The 15,100-nt window shown below is 39.3% G+C and overlaps 1 protein-coding gene across 1 annotated transcript; it reads left to right on the forward strand.

Moving 5' to 3' along the window:
* The first annotated feature begins 7,014 nt into the window (after positions 1-7,014).
* Positions 7,015-14,761, forward strand: LOC133677091 (7-deoxyloganetin glucosyltransferase-like). Its single transcript, XM_062098926.1, has 4 exons — positions 7,015-7,194; positions 12,356-12,771; positions 13,178-13,225; positions 13,585-14,761. Exons 1-4 carry the CDS (start codon positions 7,091-7,093, stop codon positions 14,490-14,492), a joined length of 1,476 nt encoding a protein of 491 aa, XP_061954910.1. The 5' UTR covers positions 7,015-7,090; the 3' UTR covers positions 14,493-14,761.
* Positions 14,762-15,100: the final 339 nt, after the last annotated feature.

Raw genomic sequence — 15,100 nt, forward strand, 5'->3', positions numbered from 1 at the left:
CTAAGTGGGTCATTATCTGCAAAGAAACAAAATAGAGTTGTATCTTCGATGACTTGCGTGGCATCGTACAACTCGTCAAGATTTCTCATCCTTCTTGGTCCTTCTGACGATGAGGATGTTGCTGCTGGTGTTGATGATGATGCTCCTGGTGTGTTCCTCCTGTTGAATACAGGGAATCTGTGTACCGGACTTTGTGGTTCAGCTGCTGGCATAATCACTGGACTTTGTGGTTCAGCTGCTAGCACAATCGGTTCTTCGACAAGTACTGTTGGTACTTTTTCACCTTCAAGGATCAAATCAATGTTGATCCATTTGACTGCTTCTTTATCATCATTCCATTCCCAAGATTTATCTTCTTCAAAGATAACATCTCTACTCATAATCACCTTCTTCGTGATGGGATTATACAGCTTGTATCCCATCCTTCTTTCACCATATCCGACAAAGATGCATTTCTCACTTTTATCATCGAGCTTTCTCCTTCTTGCATCTGGGATCTTTGCATATGCCACACAACCAAAGACTCGTAGATGAGTAACACTTGGTTTGTGACCACTCCATGCTTCTTCTGGAGTGACTCCTTGCAAACTTCTGGTTGGGCAGCGATTCAGTAGATACACTGCACATGATACAGCTTCAGCCCAGTATTGCTTGGGCAACTTCTTTGCTTTGAGCAGACTTCTTGCCATGTCAAGAATCGTGTGATTCTTCCTTTCAGCTACACCATTCAGCTGTGGTGTATACGCAGGTGTTGTCTGATGTCTGATGCCTTGTTGTGTACAATAGGCTTCAAAGTCATTTGCTGTATATTCTCCACCTTGATCAGATCTCACGGTTCTGATCATGTAGCCACTTTGCTTCTCCACAATTGCTTTAAAATCTTTAAAACAATTGAATACTTCTGACTTCCTCTTCAGAAAGTATATCCACGTCTTTCTGCTAAAATCATCAATAAACGTGAGGAAGTACCTATTTTGTCCAGTCGACATAGGCGTTATTGGGCCACACACATCTGTGTGCACTAACTCCAGTGGCCTCTTTGCTCTCCAGTTGACTTCTTTGGCAAAACTGGATCTGTGATGTTTGCTGAGGACACAACTCTCACAGACTTCATCTGGATGATCAATGTGGGGCAAACCTTTGACCATCTTCTTGCTTGCTAGCATCTTCAAGCTCGTGAAATTCAGATGTCCAAGCCTCAGGTGCCAAAGCCATTCTTCACTGTTGGTGATGGCACTCAAACACCTTGCTGCATCATACTGGATGTTCAAAGGAAACATCCTATTCTTGGACATTTTCACATAGGCCATTAATCTCTCATTGTTGTCTCTAATTGTCAGATGACAATTCTTCAAGTAAAAAGTATAACCTCTCTCCATAAGTTGACCTAAGCTGATCAGGTTCTGCTTTATGGCTGGGACATAATAGACATTGGCGATGTGGCTGGAATCGCCGTTCTTCATCTTGATTGGGATGCTGCCTTTACCTTTGAATGGAACCTTTGTGGTATCTCCAAAAGTAACTAGACCTTGCTTGGTCTCATCTAGATCACCAAATAACTCTCGGTAGCCGCACATGTGATTGCTGGCTCCAGTATCTAGATACCATATATTTTCTTGTTTCTCGCCAAGTTCTTGTTGGACAAGAAATGCAGCTTCTTCTCTGTCATCCTTCTCTGCATAGTTGGCTTGCTCACGTATCTCCAACGGAGCTTTCCTTTGACATTCAGTGCTATAGTGCCCAAATTGATTGCACCTATAACACTGGATATTTCTCTTATCACGGTTATTGTAACCGCCTCCTCTTCCTCTAGGAGTGAATGCTTGTTGTCTTTGGCCTCCTCTGGTGGTATTTCTGCCACCTCTTCCTCTGAAGCTTGTATTCCAAGAACCTCTTCCTTGGAATCTCTGGAATCCTCCTATGGATTGTTGACTTCCTGCTTGAGTGGTATATCCACTTATTGAAGTCTCCCCTTGCTCATATCTGTCCTTGAGAGACAGCTTTGCTTGTAAGGCATGCTCGATGGCCTTATCTCCATTTCGCTTTACAATCTTCTGCTCATGAGCTTGCAAAGAACTCATAAGCTCATCAACTGTCAACTTGTCCACTTCCTTGGACTCTTCAATAGCGACAACAACAAAATCAAATTTTAGATCTAGGGATCTCAAAATTTTCTCAGTAATTCGAGAATCGACGATGGCTTCTCCATTTCTCCTCATCTGATTGACTATCACCATAATTCTTGTGTGATAATCAGAAATAGACTCCGAGGACTTCATCTACAATAATTCAAATTCACCTCGCAAAGATTGAAGACGAATCTTTTTGATTCTGTCAGCACCTTTGTACTTTTGTTGGAGAGCCTCCCATATGTCATGTGATGTTTCAGCGGAAGCTATGATCTCGAATGTATCTTCATCAAGACCTTGGTAGATGATGGTCTTTGCTTTGTTGTCCTTCTTTCTGTTGACTTTCAGGGCTTGCTTTTGTGCCTCTTGTAAAGCATCTTCTTCTTCTTTGGACTCTGGTTCATCATAACCATAGTGTACAATCTCCAAACACTCTTGTGAACCAAGGAATGCCTTTAATCTGATGCACCAACTATCATAGTTGTCTTTGGTCAGCTTCGGGATGAGTGTTTGTGTACTTTCTGTAGTCATTTTGCTCTTTTAATGACTATATCTCCTTCTGGGAGTTGAATTTGGCAAAACGGACACTGTAGATCGATCCGGAATGGTCGAAATAGTCGGGAACCGGTCTGACTTTGTAGAAATCGGGTCCGAAAATGGGTGAACCTGTCCAAAACCAATTCTGGGCGTCGGGCGGTTCGCTGGGTTGAACCGGGAATATTCTGTGGAATATTCTATCGGCTCGGCGCGGCTTGGATGCGGCGCGGAGAACGGCTCGGCTCCACAAGGGAATATTCTCGGGAATATTCTTCGGCTCGGCTGGAGGCTTGGCTTGAGGCTCGGCTCGGCGCGGCTTAAACGGCTCAAATATGGCGCGCGTGGACGTCACTCGTCTTCTTCCTCTGGCGCGCGTGGGTGCGACTGGGCTACAGTCACCGGATCTTCAGGAGGCGCGTGTGGCTCACCCCGGTGTCCGATGGAGCTGATTTTTGCGGCAGTGAGTTCGTATGGATGAGCTCTACACGGTGGAATGATCAAAACTTGTTTTGGACAACTTTGAAAATTCGGCTATCTCTGAAAATACCTCTGTTTTCTGACGAACGGGGCTCTGATACCAATTGTTGGTGGGAGGAACCACTGGTGGTGGCTTTGAAACACTCAGAGGGGATAAAACACAAAGTTTTATTTCAAGAACACAAGCTTATAGAAGCAAAAATAAATACAACAAGCTTAACAATACACACCCTCTCTTTCTCTCTAGTGTTTCTCTCTATTCTCTCTACTCTCCCACACCTAATAGCATAAGTTCAGCTTGCTATTTATACACGAATTCAAAACAAGATAATTCAACCTTCAAGTGTGAAGGCGGCTGTGGACGGTGGTGTGAAGGCGGCTGGCGGTTGCGGCTGGTGGCTGGCGGCTGGTGGCTGGCGGCTGGTCAGTGGCAGCTGGTGGTTGCCTTCCTTGACCATCTAGATTGAGTTTAATATTCAACAGAACTCACTTTCCCTCGAAAAGGATCCAGATCCTCTGTCACCAATAACTCCTGGATTCCTGGGTCCAGTTACAACTCGGTTCAACTGTGTAGGTGGACAACAAATTCACAATCCAACAAAAAAAATTAGAAAGCATCCCATAAACAGGTTGGAAAAGATACCAGAGGCAAGATGATTATAAACAATATTAGCAGAGAATATAGAGAGCACTATCCTAGACGAATAATGTGATATAATGACAAGAGCTCATCCCAACTTCCCTACCTTGGGCCTGACCTGCTCAAGGGAAGCATTTGATTATTGTTGCTCATCTCAAAGTTAATGTTAGACCAGCAAATGCTTATGATGGCAGTTTCAGGTTTAGAAACCAAAACTCATCTAACAGAAAATGCATGTTCAGTTCATACTCTCTGAGGCAGTTCATAGAGAATCTTGGCCTTCCTCATTTGACCTCCTCAATGCATACATGTGCTACATAGAACTCATTTAGCAGAGTTTTTTAGTTATTTTTCCAAACCGAGATGATAGACAGAAATTAGCTTTTGATGAATTAAGCAAGGTTGGAAAGGGGAAGAGTGCTACATCTTGTGTGTAGTAGTTGTACTGAAATTCACTGAGGTAGAAGAATACTTTTGACATGTTTACAAAGTTTACGCATTGAGTATTGTTTATGTATAATCTTGAAAAACAACATATGAATGCAGTTATGCGAATTTTGAGGTTTCTGAAGGTTGCTACAGGAAGGAAGGGGGATTTTGTTCACTAAGAGTGTATATTACCACAGCATAAATACATATATTGATGTTGACTAGGCTGGAGCTATAGATGATAGGTGATCTACTTCTAGTTATTTTAAATTGTGGAGTTGCTTAAGATTCAATCTGAGGATCAATTGGCTGACATTCTCACAAAAACAGTCTCAAATCAAGTGTTTTCAAAGCTTTTAGACAAGTTAGACATGTGTAACATCTATGCATCAATTTGAGGAGAAGTGTTGAGATTTTATCTCGTCTAATTAGGGATGGTGTAGGTGTATGATTCTATATTTGTTTCTTGAATTAGGAAAATGGATTATGTAATTAGTTTCTAAATTTCCTTGTATATTTAGTTTCTTGTTTTGATATAGGTTTATATCCTATAAATTGTATCATTCATATTCAATCAATACAATAAAAAATATAATTCCGAAAACAAACAATGTTTTGTGTTGATTGTTTTTCCTAAATAATGGTGTACTTGTTGTAGTAATTTTAATTACCAAAGGACAAGAGAGACCGTTCGAGGGATTTGTGCCCGTTCAAGAGACCACTTATTTAATTTATGAAACGATGAGGCATAAGTAATTAAATCTTGATAACATAACAATGTCTACTTAGTCGGTTATATATATATATATATATATATAATAACTAAGTTATATGGATAGTCTGAATCGATGGAACAGGGTTAAGTCTGAGAAGATACGTGAGTTTCGTGAAGCAACAACACTGATGTTGGAGATGGAGAGTCTTGGAGACAGCGCCAGCTTGGAAGCTGTAAAACTGCTGGCTAATTTATGGCTACACGCAATCGATCACTTGATTAAAAAGGGAAAAGCCCTTTTGTTTATAGGGCGGTGACGCTGGCTAAACGCAAGCCCTATTTTGCTAGTGGCACCCTGCATGGAAGGTAATATTTTTGGGATTTAACTATACATTTGAATTCTCTATTTACTTATTTTAATTTATAACATAACAAAAATTATAATCTCCCTTAAGCTGTAAGGTTGGATGAAACGACATACGTATACTTTATGGCATTTGATTAAAAAAAAAGAATTGACATTTGATATTTTATTGCCCTCAAATTATAGTATTGTTTATGTTTTTTTTTTTTTAAGGAATTGGAGAAGGAATTGCCTTCTGTCCAGAGCAATTGTGTAGTTATCATGCCACACATAACAGCTAATAACATGGATAAACAGCAGACACAATCATTTTAATAATTCATAAAGACAACTTGCATGGATCTACTCTTTATGGTTTTTAAAGAATTTTTTATTTGAAAATATATTAAAATAATTTTTTTATTATTTTAATATTAACACAATAAAATTATAAAAAACACAAAAAAAATAACAATTTGATATTCTTTTCAAGGTATATACACTTTTAAAAAACACGTGAAAGTAAAAGCTACCGCATTTCTAAACGGGCTTGTTTGGAAATAGTAAAGATTATTTTTTAAAATATTTTTTATTTAAAAATACATTAAAATAATATTTTTTTTATTTTTTAAAATTTATTTTTAATATCAACATATAGAAACAGTTTAAAAATATTAAAAAATAATAATTTAAAATTAAAATATATAAAAAAGGGGTTAGACCACAGTGTGCATGTTTGCAATTATGTCAATCCCACCGCTTTAGATTATTTTGATTTGATGATATTAAAATATTTTAAAAAAATAAAAAAATATATTATTTTAATATATTTTCAAACAAAAAAACTTTAAAAAATAATATGACTACACTGACAAACACCATCTTGTGTTTAGGGGTATGGTAACAGTTGCACTTCAAAATATTTTTTGTTTAGAAATGTATCAAAATAATTTTTTTTTATTTTGAAAAAATTATCTTTAACATCAATACATTAAAATGATTTAAAAATATAAAAAAATAATTTTCAATAACTTTTTCTAAAATTAAAAAAAAAAAACATAATTTAACCGCATCCCCCCAAACACTTATTAAATATCTTCCATTGGCCTATTTGCCCCGGTTGTTCATCATCCATGAATGTAGACACGTTGGTGACGGAAGTCCTTTCATGATGGAATAAAAAAAAGGTTTCATATAAACAAAGTGTTGTTTTCAAGGCGAGTAGTATCGATACGTTGTTCAATAATATTGTATACGATATCCTAGGCTTTTCTAATATAAATTATTGCTAAATATTAAGGCTGGCTACTGTAACACTGTAAAGCCAAAGGTTTAATAAATTATTAATTTGTCTCTGGTTTTTGTTTCTATAAGTTGTCTTCATCTGTTTGCTTTTGATTCTTCCGCCAAGTTTGGCTTATTGTCCGCATATTTTGGCTCATGAGGAGAAAATAATTTAAGGATTGGAATAAACAAAACATGTGTGTTTCAGATTTCTTTGCATTAATTTGACAAGATTAAAGATCAGACAATGACTCCAAAATTAAGAGAACATCTGTTGCAATACTGGTCACTATTAAAAGTTCCACAGATTGAGGGTTAATTATAACTCAATCACGAAATTTTATAAGAAAAATTAATTAATCCATGCGATATCAAGAATAAATAAAACAATCCCTTGTCAACCATGTTTAATTTAGCAGTGTTTTATCCTTCAAAATTGATAGATATAAGTCGGTGATGGGTGTGTTCAATTTAACATAGAATAACAGAAACTCAAGTAGCAGAGGAAATAGAGAAAGAAAGAGCGAGCTCGAGGCATGACTTGTAAAATTTTAGCTGATCATAAGCCTCATGCAGTATGTCTCCCTGCCCCAGCTCAAAGCCACATAAAGTCAATGCTTAAACTAGCAAAACTACTGTTAGCATTTACTGTCATTGGAGAGATTCTAGGAATTGATTTATTCTACAGTTGTAAATTTCCTAATTATAATAGGAACCTAGAACGTTACAAATTCTTTTTTTTTTGTATATATACTACAACAGTGTAAACGTAAGATTTTAATAAAGATTTTACAATTACCAAATTTCCTTCCTTACTTTCATGGTATCAGAGCAAATACCCTAAATTTTTTAACCTTTTTTTCCTTTGAGTTGTGAAACAAAGAGGCAGCCGCCACCCAGAACAAACTATCTCTCCCTGTTAGCGTAGAAACTTGATGGAAATTCCTACTGATTTAGTAGATACGATGGCAGCCCCTACCGATTTAGTAGAACAAAATCAACAAGGAACAGAGGCTATCCTTGAAGATTTGACTACGAGAATGACCCAGGCTTTGAGACAAAACCTGAACCAGACCCCTGCAGTAACATATGATACTGCTGCACCGATTGCTATCAAACTCAATGGAACTAATTATGCTCTATGGTCTCAGATTGTCGAGATGTATATCTCAGGAAAAGACAAACTGGGATATATCAATGGTGATCTTCCGCAACCAGAATTGAATGATCCAACATTCAGAAGATGGAGGACAGAAAACTCTATTGTAAAGGGTTGGCTGATTAATTCAATGGACCCTTCTCTAGTCGGCAACTTTATCCGATTTCCAACAGCAAAACAGGTATGGGAATCAATTGCCACAACTTATTTTGATGGGAATGATAAATCGCAGGTATACGATTTGAAGAGAAGGGTCACTCGAATGAAACAAAATGGGGAATCTATTGAGGGATATTACAATTGTCTTCAGGGCTTATGGAGGGAAATTGATTACCGGCGACCAAACCCAATGGAGTGTGCAATTGATGTACAGAGACACAACACCCTGCTTCAAGAGGATCGGGTGTATGTGTTCCTTGATGGACTGGACGATCGGCTAGATAAAATCAGAAGTGATGTTCTACAATTACAACCTTTTCCATCTGTTGAGCAGGCCTACACATATGTTCGAAGAGAGGACATTAGGCAGTCTGTAATGCTTGAAACAAATGGTGGCCCTACTGCTTCAGTTATGGCAACGAAGAGTGGGAAACAAAATCAAATGCTGCGCATGACCAAAAGAGCACCCGGATATGCAGCAACGGGGGGAAGCAAAAATCTGTCTGGAGGACTTGGCTGCTCCCATTGTGGTAATGCCAAACACACACGGGAAACGTGCTTCAAGCTACATGGTTATCTGGAATGGTGGAATGAATTTAAAGCAAAGAAATCACAGGAAGCTAATGGAGGAGTTGGACGGGCAGCAATAGCACATGGAGGAGTTGAACGGACAGCAATAGCACATGCAGAACCTACTCTTTCTCTCATTCCCTGTGTAGAGACAAAGGCAGAGACGACTAGTAATGGCAGTGATCAAGGTAAAGGCTGTTGTTATACCAGCAGTGCTTTGGTAGTTTCTACGAAACAAAAGGATGATGACTGGATTGTAGACTCTGGTGCAACAGACCATATGACCTACAATCCAGACGACCTTGATGAATACATAACGCCAAGAAGGAACAATATTTCAAATGCTAATGGGGTCTTGTATCCAGTAACAGGGGCTGGAACAGTACAATTATCACCATCAATATCCTTAACTAATACTCTTTTAGTTCCTTCTCTTACAACAAAATTAATATCTGTGGGACAAGCTACTGAAGACCTAAATTGCATTGTTTTAATGTATCCACATTTTTGCCTTTTTCAGGATATTCTCACGAAGAAGATCATTGGGCGTGGTACTAAGAGAGAGGGGTTATACTACATAGATGAGTTCAGTATCGGAAAAATCAATATGGTGAAGAACTCAACCACTGCACAAGAAAAACATATTCGGCTATGGCATGCTCGTTTGGGGCACCCGTCATTCGGCTATATGAGGCAATTATTTCCAGATTTATTTTCTAGTCAAAAACATTTAGACCTCAAATGTGATACATGCATTTTTGCAAAAAGCCACCGTGTATCATTTCCGGTTAGCTATAATAAAAGTGATATTCCTTTTGCATTAATCCATTCGGATGTTTGGGGACCATCCCCGATCACCACGGTTCATGGTGTTCGATGGTTTGTGACTTTTATAGATGATTGCACCCGGATGACGTGGATATATTTGCTCAAAAATAAGAATGAAGTCTTTGGTGTATTTTGTGCGTTTCATGCTATGATACAGAACCAATTCTCAGCAAAAATCAGAATTTTGAGGTCGGATAATGGAGGGGAATATATCAATCAAGACTTTGTGAAATACTTCCACAATGCTGGTCTCCTACATGAATTTTCTTGCAGTCAAACACCACAGCAAAATGGTGTAGCTGAACAGAAAAACAGACACATTTTAGAAACTGCTCGTGCACTACTAATTGGAGCAAACGTTCCCCATAGATACTGGGATAAAGCTGTGGTCACGGCTGTGCACCTAATGAACCGGATGCCTTCTAAAGTCTTAGAATTTAAGACTCCGCTGCAAGTCTTGGCCACTCATACTACACTACCATCTATACTAATGTTGCCCCCACGTGTATTTGGATGTGTAGCGTTTGTTCATCTTCACAAGAACCAACGAAACAAGCTGGATGCATGTGCTGATCGGTGCATTTTTCTGGGATATGGCGCATCAAAGAAGGGCTATTGTTGCTACAATCCAGTAACTAAACGCACATACATCACAATGGATGTAACCTTCTCAGAAGCTGAAAATTATTATTCTCCAGTGTCCACTTCTCAGCTTCAGGGGGAGACATGGACGGAAGAAGAGAAGTGGTGGAGCTGCCCAAATATAGAACCAATACCTGCACTACCCGCGGATGATGGAACGGGCAATGCAGGAAACGAAGAGATGGGCATACTGCCTATACATGCAGACGAAGAGAGGGACATACGGGCAGTCATCAACGTGGAAAGGGAAGATGACGATGATGCCACGGGTACTCCATCAGAAGACATGGAAACAAAAAGGGCAGCCACGGTTGAGGAAGAGATGGGTGTATCTGTGGACATGGGAGAGGAGGACTTAATTGCAGACTTGGCAGTCGACACCGGGGATAAAGAAGCTGAAATGGAAAGTGAAACTGAACACACATCTAGTAGTCAGACCCCTCTACTCTTTGTACTCGACGATGATCATTCCTCGCCAGAGAATATCCATGAGGTAAACTCTCTTGCTCCATCCTCCAATCCTGTTTTGAATACTCCTATTGGTTACAAATTACCTGCCAGGAAAAATAGGGGAAAGCCTCCAGCTAGATACTCCCCTAGCACAGAGGGAAAACAATCGAAGTATCCCATCTCCAACCATGTAACAACTCAAATGCTGACCAAACCACTTAGAGACTTTACCAATAAGCTGTCAGCTCATCATATCCCGCATGAAATTCAGGAAGCCTTGACCGATCCTAAGTGGGCACGAGCAGTAGAAGAGGAGATGGAAGCACTGATGAAAAATAAAACATGGGCACTTATTCCACTGCCGAAGGGGAAGAAAACAGTTGGGTGTAGATGGGTCTTCTCTATCAAACACAAAGCGGATGGAACCATTGAGCGGTTTAAAGCAAGACTGGTAGCAAAAGGATATACTCAGACATATAGAGTGGACTATCAGGAGACTTTTTCTCCGGTAGCAAAGTTAAACACTATTCGAGTGCTGTTATCACTAGCAGCAAATCTAGATTGGCCGCTACACCAATTTGATGTAAAAAATGCTTTCTTGCATGGAGACCTGGAAGAAGAGGTGTATATGGACATCCCACCTGGATATACCTCATCCCCAAATACTGGAATTGTTTGCAAACTACAGAAGGCATTATATGGGCTAAAGCAATCACCTCGCGCGTGGTTTGGGAGATTCAGTATGGCAATGAAGAAATATGGCTTTCAACAAAGCAACTCGGATCATACTCTATTTCTAAAACAACGACAGGGAAAGGTGACTGCATTGATAATCTATGTGGATGACATGATCATTACTGGAGACGATACAGAAGAAATCTTGAAACTACAGGAACAATTGGCTACCGAATTCGAGATGAAGAACTTAGGAGGACTAAAGTATTTCCTTGGGATTGAAGTGGCTAGATCAAACCGAGGCATATTTCTTTCACAAAGGAAATATGTGCTAGACCTACTAACCGAAGTAGGAATGCTTGACTGCAAACCGGCCGACACCCCCATGATTCAAAATCAGAAATTTGGGGACTCTACGGAAAGGGCTTCAACTAATAAGGAAAGGTATCAACGGCTGGTGGGAAAATTAATTTATTTGTCACATACTCGCCCTGATATTTGTTATGCAGTAAGCATAGTCAGCAAATTTATGCATTGTCCGAATGAAGAACACATGGATGCTGTAATTAGAATACTACGTTACTTAAAATCAGCTCCTGGAAGAGGCCTCTTATTTTCTAAAAATGGTCATCTAGCGGTTGAAGGATACACAGATGCTGACTGGGCAGGAAGCATATCGGATAGAAAATCTACGTCGGGATACTTCACATTTGTTGGCGGCAACTTAGTCACATGGAGGAGCAAGAAACAAAAGGTAGTTGCCTTGTCAAGTGCAGAAGCCGAGTTTCGAGGAATGGCAAAGGGACTATGCGAATTATTATGGCTCAAGAGGTTATTGTCCGAAATTGGGTTCAGTCCAGAATCAAAGATGAACCTATACTGCGATAATAAAGCTGCCATCGAAATATCTCACAACCCAGTTCAACATGACCGCACAAAACATATCGAGATAGACAGGCATTTCATCAAACAAAATCTCGAAGAAGGGGTGATTAATTTTCCATTCGTGAGGTCAGAAAACCAGCTCGCAGATATCCTTACAAAGGCCGTCTCCAGCAAAATTTTTCAGAATTCACTTGACAAGTTGGGCATCGAAGATATCTTTGCACCAACTTGAGGGGGAGTGTTAGCATTTACTGTCATTGGAGAGATTCTAGGAATTGATTTATTCTACAGTTGTAAATTTCCTAATTATAATAGGAACCTAGAACGTTACAAATTCTTTTTTTTTTGTATATATACTACAACAGTGTAAACGTAAGATTTTAATAAAGATTTTACAATTACCAAATTTCCTTCCTTACTTTCAACTACTACATTACAAAGGTTTTCACATTACCTTTGTCAATACTGAGTTTAACCATAAACGCTTACTTAAATCTAGAGGATCTGATTCCCTGAAAGGTTTGCCCGACTTTCAGTTCGAATCCATTCCTGATGGCCTCCCTCCCTCGGATGAGAATGCCACCCAAGATTTGCCTGGACTTTGTGAAGCTGCCAGGAAGAACTTGTTGGCGCCATTTAATGACCTGCTAGACAAGCTGAATGACACAGCATCACCTGATGTTCCCCCGGTGACTTGCATCGTCTCTGATGGTTTCATGCCAGTCGCTATTGATGCTGCAGCGAAGCGCGAAATTCCTATTGCGTTGTTCTTTACTATCTCTGCTTGCAGCTTCATGGGGTTTAAACAATTTCAAGCACTCAAAGAAAAAGGTCTTGCACCACTAAAAGGTATGGACAAGGAATTCAAGTTTCTCTTGACCAATTAACTATGTTCTTTTTTTTTTAATATAAATTCTTTGTAATATGCTCGAGTACATGTTCATCCATGTACACATAATTATGAGTATTTCCATGTTCCCTTTTTAGCCCACATAATTGTATCCTTTGTTTTTCCTTTTTATTGGTTGTAAGATCTTAGCACGGTGACTATATTTCGAAATACCATGGCAAAGTTGGTAGAGATGGTGCTCGTCGCATCATTACTGCCTCTTTCAGCACAACCTTTCATCACAAACTATTGACTTTTGCTCTCTTTCAATTTATCTCGAGTCATTTTACTTATATACAAGCATGTTGTTCACAAATTAACCCTATCGTTTACAAAATTACTCATGCATTCAAATTTTAATTGCAGACGCGAGCTTTTTAACAGATGGCTATCTAGACAGAGTAGTAGATGTTGGTGGGAGGAACCACTGGTGGTGGCTTTGAAACACTCAGAGGGGATAAAACACAAAGTTTTATTTCATGAACACAAGCTTACAGGAGCAAAAATAAATACAACAAGCTTAACAATACACACCCTCTCTTTCTCTCTAGTGTTTCTCTCTATTCTCTCTACTCTCCCACACATAATAGCATAAGCTTAGCTTGCTATTTATACACGAATTCAAAACAAGAAAATTCAACCTTTAAGTGTGAAGGCGGCTGTGGACGGTGGTGTGAAGGTGGCTGGCGGCTGCGGCTGGTGGCTGGCGGCTGGTTGGTGGCGGCTGGTGGTTGCCTTCCTTGACCATCTAGATTGAGTTTAATATTCAACAGTAGACTGGATTCCAGGAATGAAAGATATACGATTGAGGGATCTTCCGAGTTTTATGCGCACAACAGATCCAAATGACTGTCTGTTTAACTTCTCCATGGAATCTGTTGGGAGATCTCCTTCAGGTTCTGCAGTCATTTTCCATACTTTCGATTCTTTGGAGCAAGAAGTCCTGACTTCCCTTTACTCTATGTTTCCTCGTGTCTACACAATCGGTCCACTTCAATTACTTCTCAATCAAATTCAAGAAGATGATCTAGATTCTATTGATTGTAACCTATGGAAAGAAGAAGTTGAGTGTCTCCAATGGCTTGATTCCAAGAAACCCAACTCAGTAATTTATGTGAATTTTGGTAGCGTAGCAGTGGCTACAAAAGAGCAGCTCGTTGAATTTGGAATGGGACTTTCTAAGAGTGGTCACCCGTTTTTATGGATAATACGACCTGACATGATCACCGGCGACTCCGCGATATTGCCACCAGAATTCACTGAAGAAACAAAAGAAAGGGGCTTTATTTGTAGTTGGTGTCCACAAGAGGAAGTTCTCAACCACCCATCTATTGGAGGTTTTCTAACACATTGTGGTTGGGGTTCCACAATTGAGAGCATTTCTTCTGGCGTGACTATGCTTTGTTGGCCGTCCTTCGGTGATCAGCAAACAAACTGTCGGTATACATGCAATGAGTGGGCAATAGGAATGGAGATTGATAGCAATGTGACGAGAGAAAATGTGGAAAAACAAGTGAGAGAGTTGATGGAAGGAGAAGAAGGTAAGAAAATGAAGAAGAAAGCCATGGAGTGGAAGAGGTTAGCTCTCGAGGCCACTCGTCCAAGTGGCTCATCATCCATGAATTTAGACAAGTTGGTGACGGAAGTGCTCTTGTCAAGAAATCAAACTTGTGACGTATAACAAGAAAACAATTGAAGCTCAAGACAAGACAGAGAGACACCTGTATTCCTTTGTTGTTTCCTAAAGTTATTGTGGTGGATATATTTCCAATTAATATCTCTTGTATTCTGCGATTAAATATCATCCATAGGCCAATTGGCCCCAGTGGTTCATCATCCATCGATCTAGACAAGTTGGTGATGGAAGTGCTCTTGTCATGAAATAAAAACCGTGTCTTTATTGAAAGATAATTAAAGCTCAAGACAAATGTATTGCTTCCAAGGTCATTAGTGTCAGTGCATTGCTTAGTTATATTTCATACATACATTGCTAATGTTGTGTGTTGATTGTTTTTCCTAAATAATGGTGTACTTGTTGTGGTAATTTTAATTACCAAAGGACAAGAGAGACCGTTCGAGGGATTTGTGCCCGTTCAAGAGACCACTTATTTAATTTATGAAACGATGAGGCATAAGTAATTAAATCTTGATAACATAACAATGTCTACTTAGTCGGTTATGGATATATAATAACTAAGTTATGACAATACAGAGGAATCACGTGAAAAAAAAAAAAAAAAAAGGGAGAGACGATGCTGAAAAAGCATGTTGAGAAACAACAAATAATAA

The sequence above is a fragment of the Populus nigra genome, chromosome 17, assembly GCF_951802175.1.
Source record: "Populus nigra chromosome 17, ddPopNigr1.1, whole genome shotgun sequence".
Classification (NCBI taxonomy): domain Eukaryota; kingdom Viridiplantae; phylum Streptophyta; class Magnoliopsida; order Malpighiales; family Salicaceae; genus Populus; species Populus nigra.

Coding starts and splice junctions, on each gene's coding strand:
- LOC133677091 (XM_062098926.1), top strand. CDS start 7,091: ATGACTTGTAAAATTTTAGCTGATCATAAGCCTCATGCAGTATGTCTC. Junction 12,772..13,177: donor AGGTCTTGCACCACTAAAAG/GTATGGACAAGG, acceptor TTTTAATTGCAG/ACGCGAGCTTTTTAACAGAT. Junction 13,226..13,584: donor AGACAGAGTAGTAGATGTTG/GTGGGAGGAACC, acceptor AATATTCAACAG/TAGACTGGATTCCAGGAATG.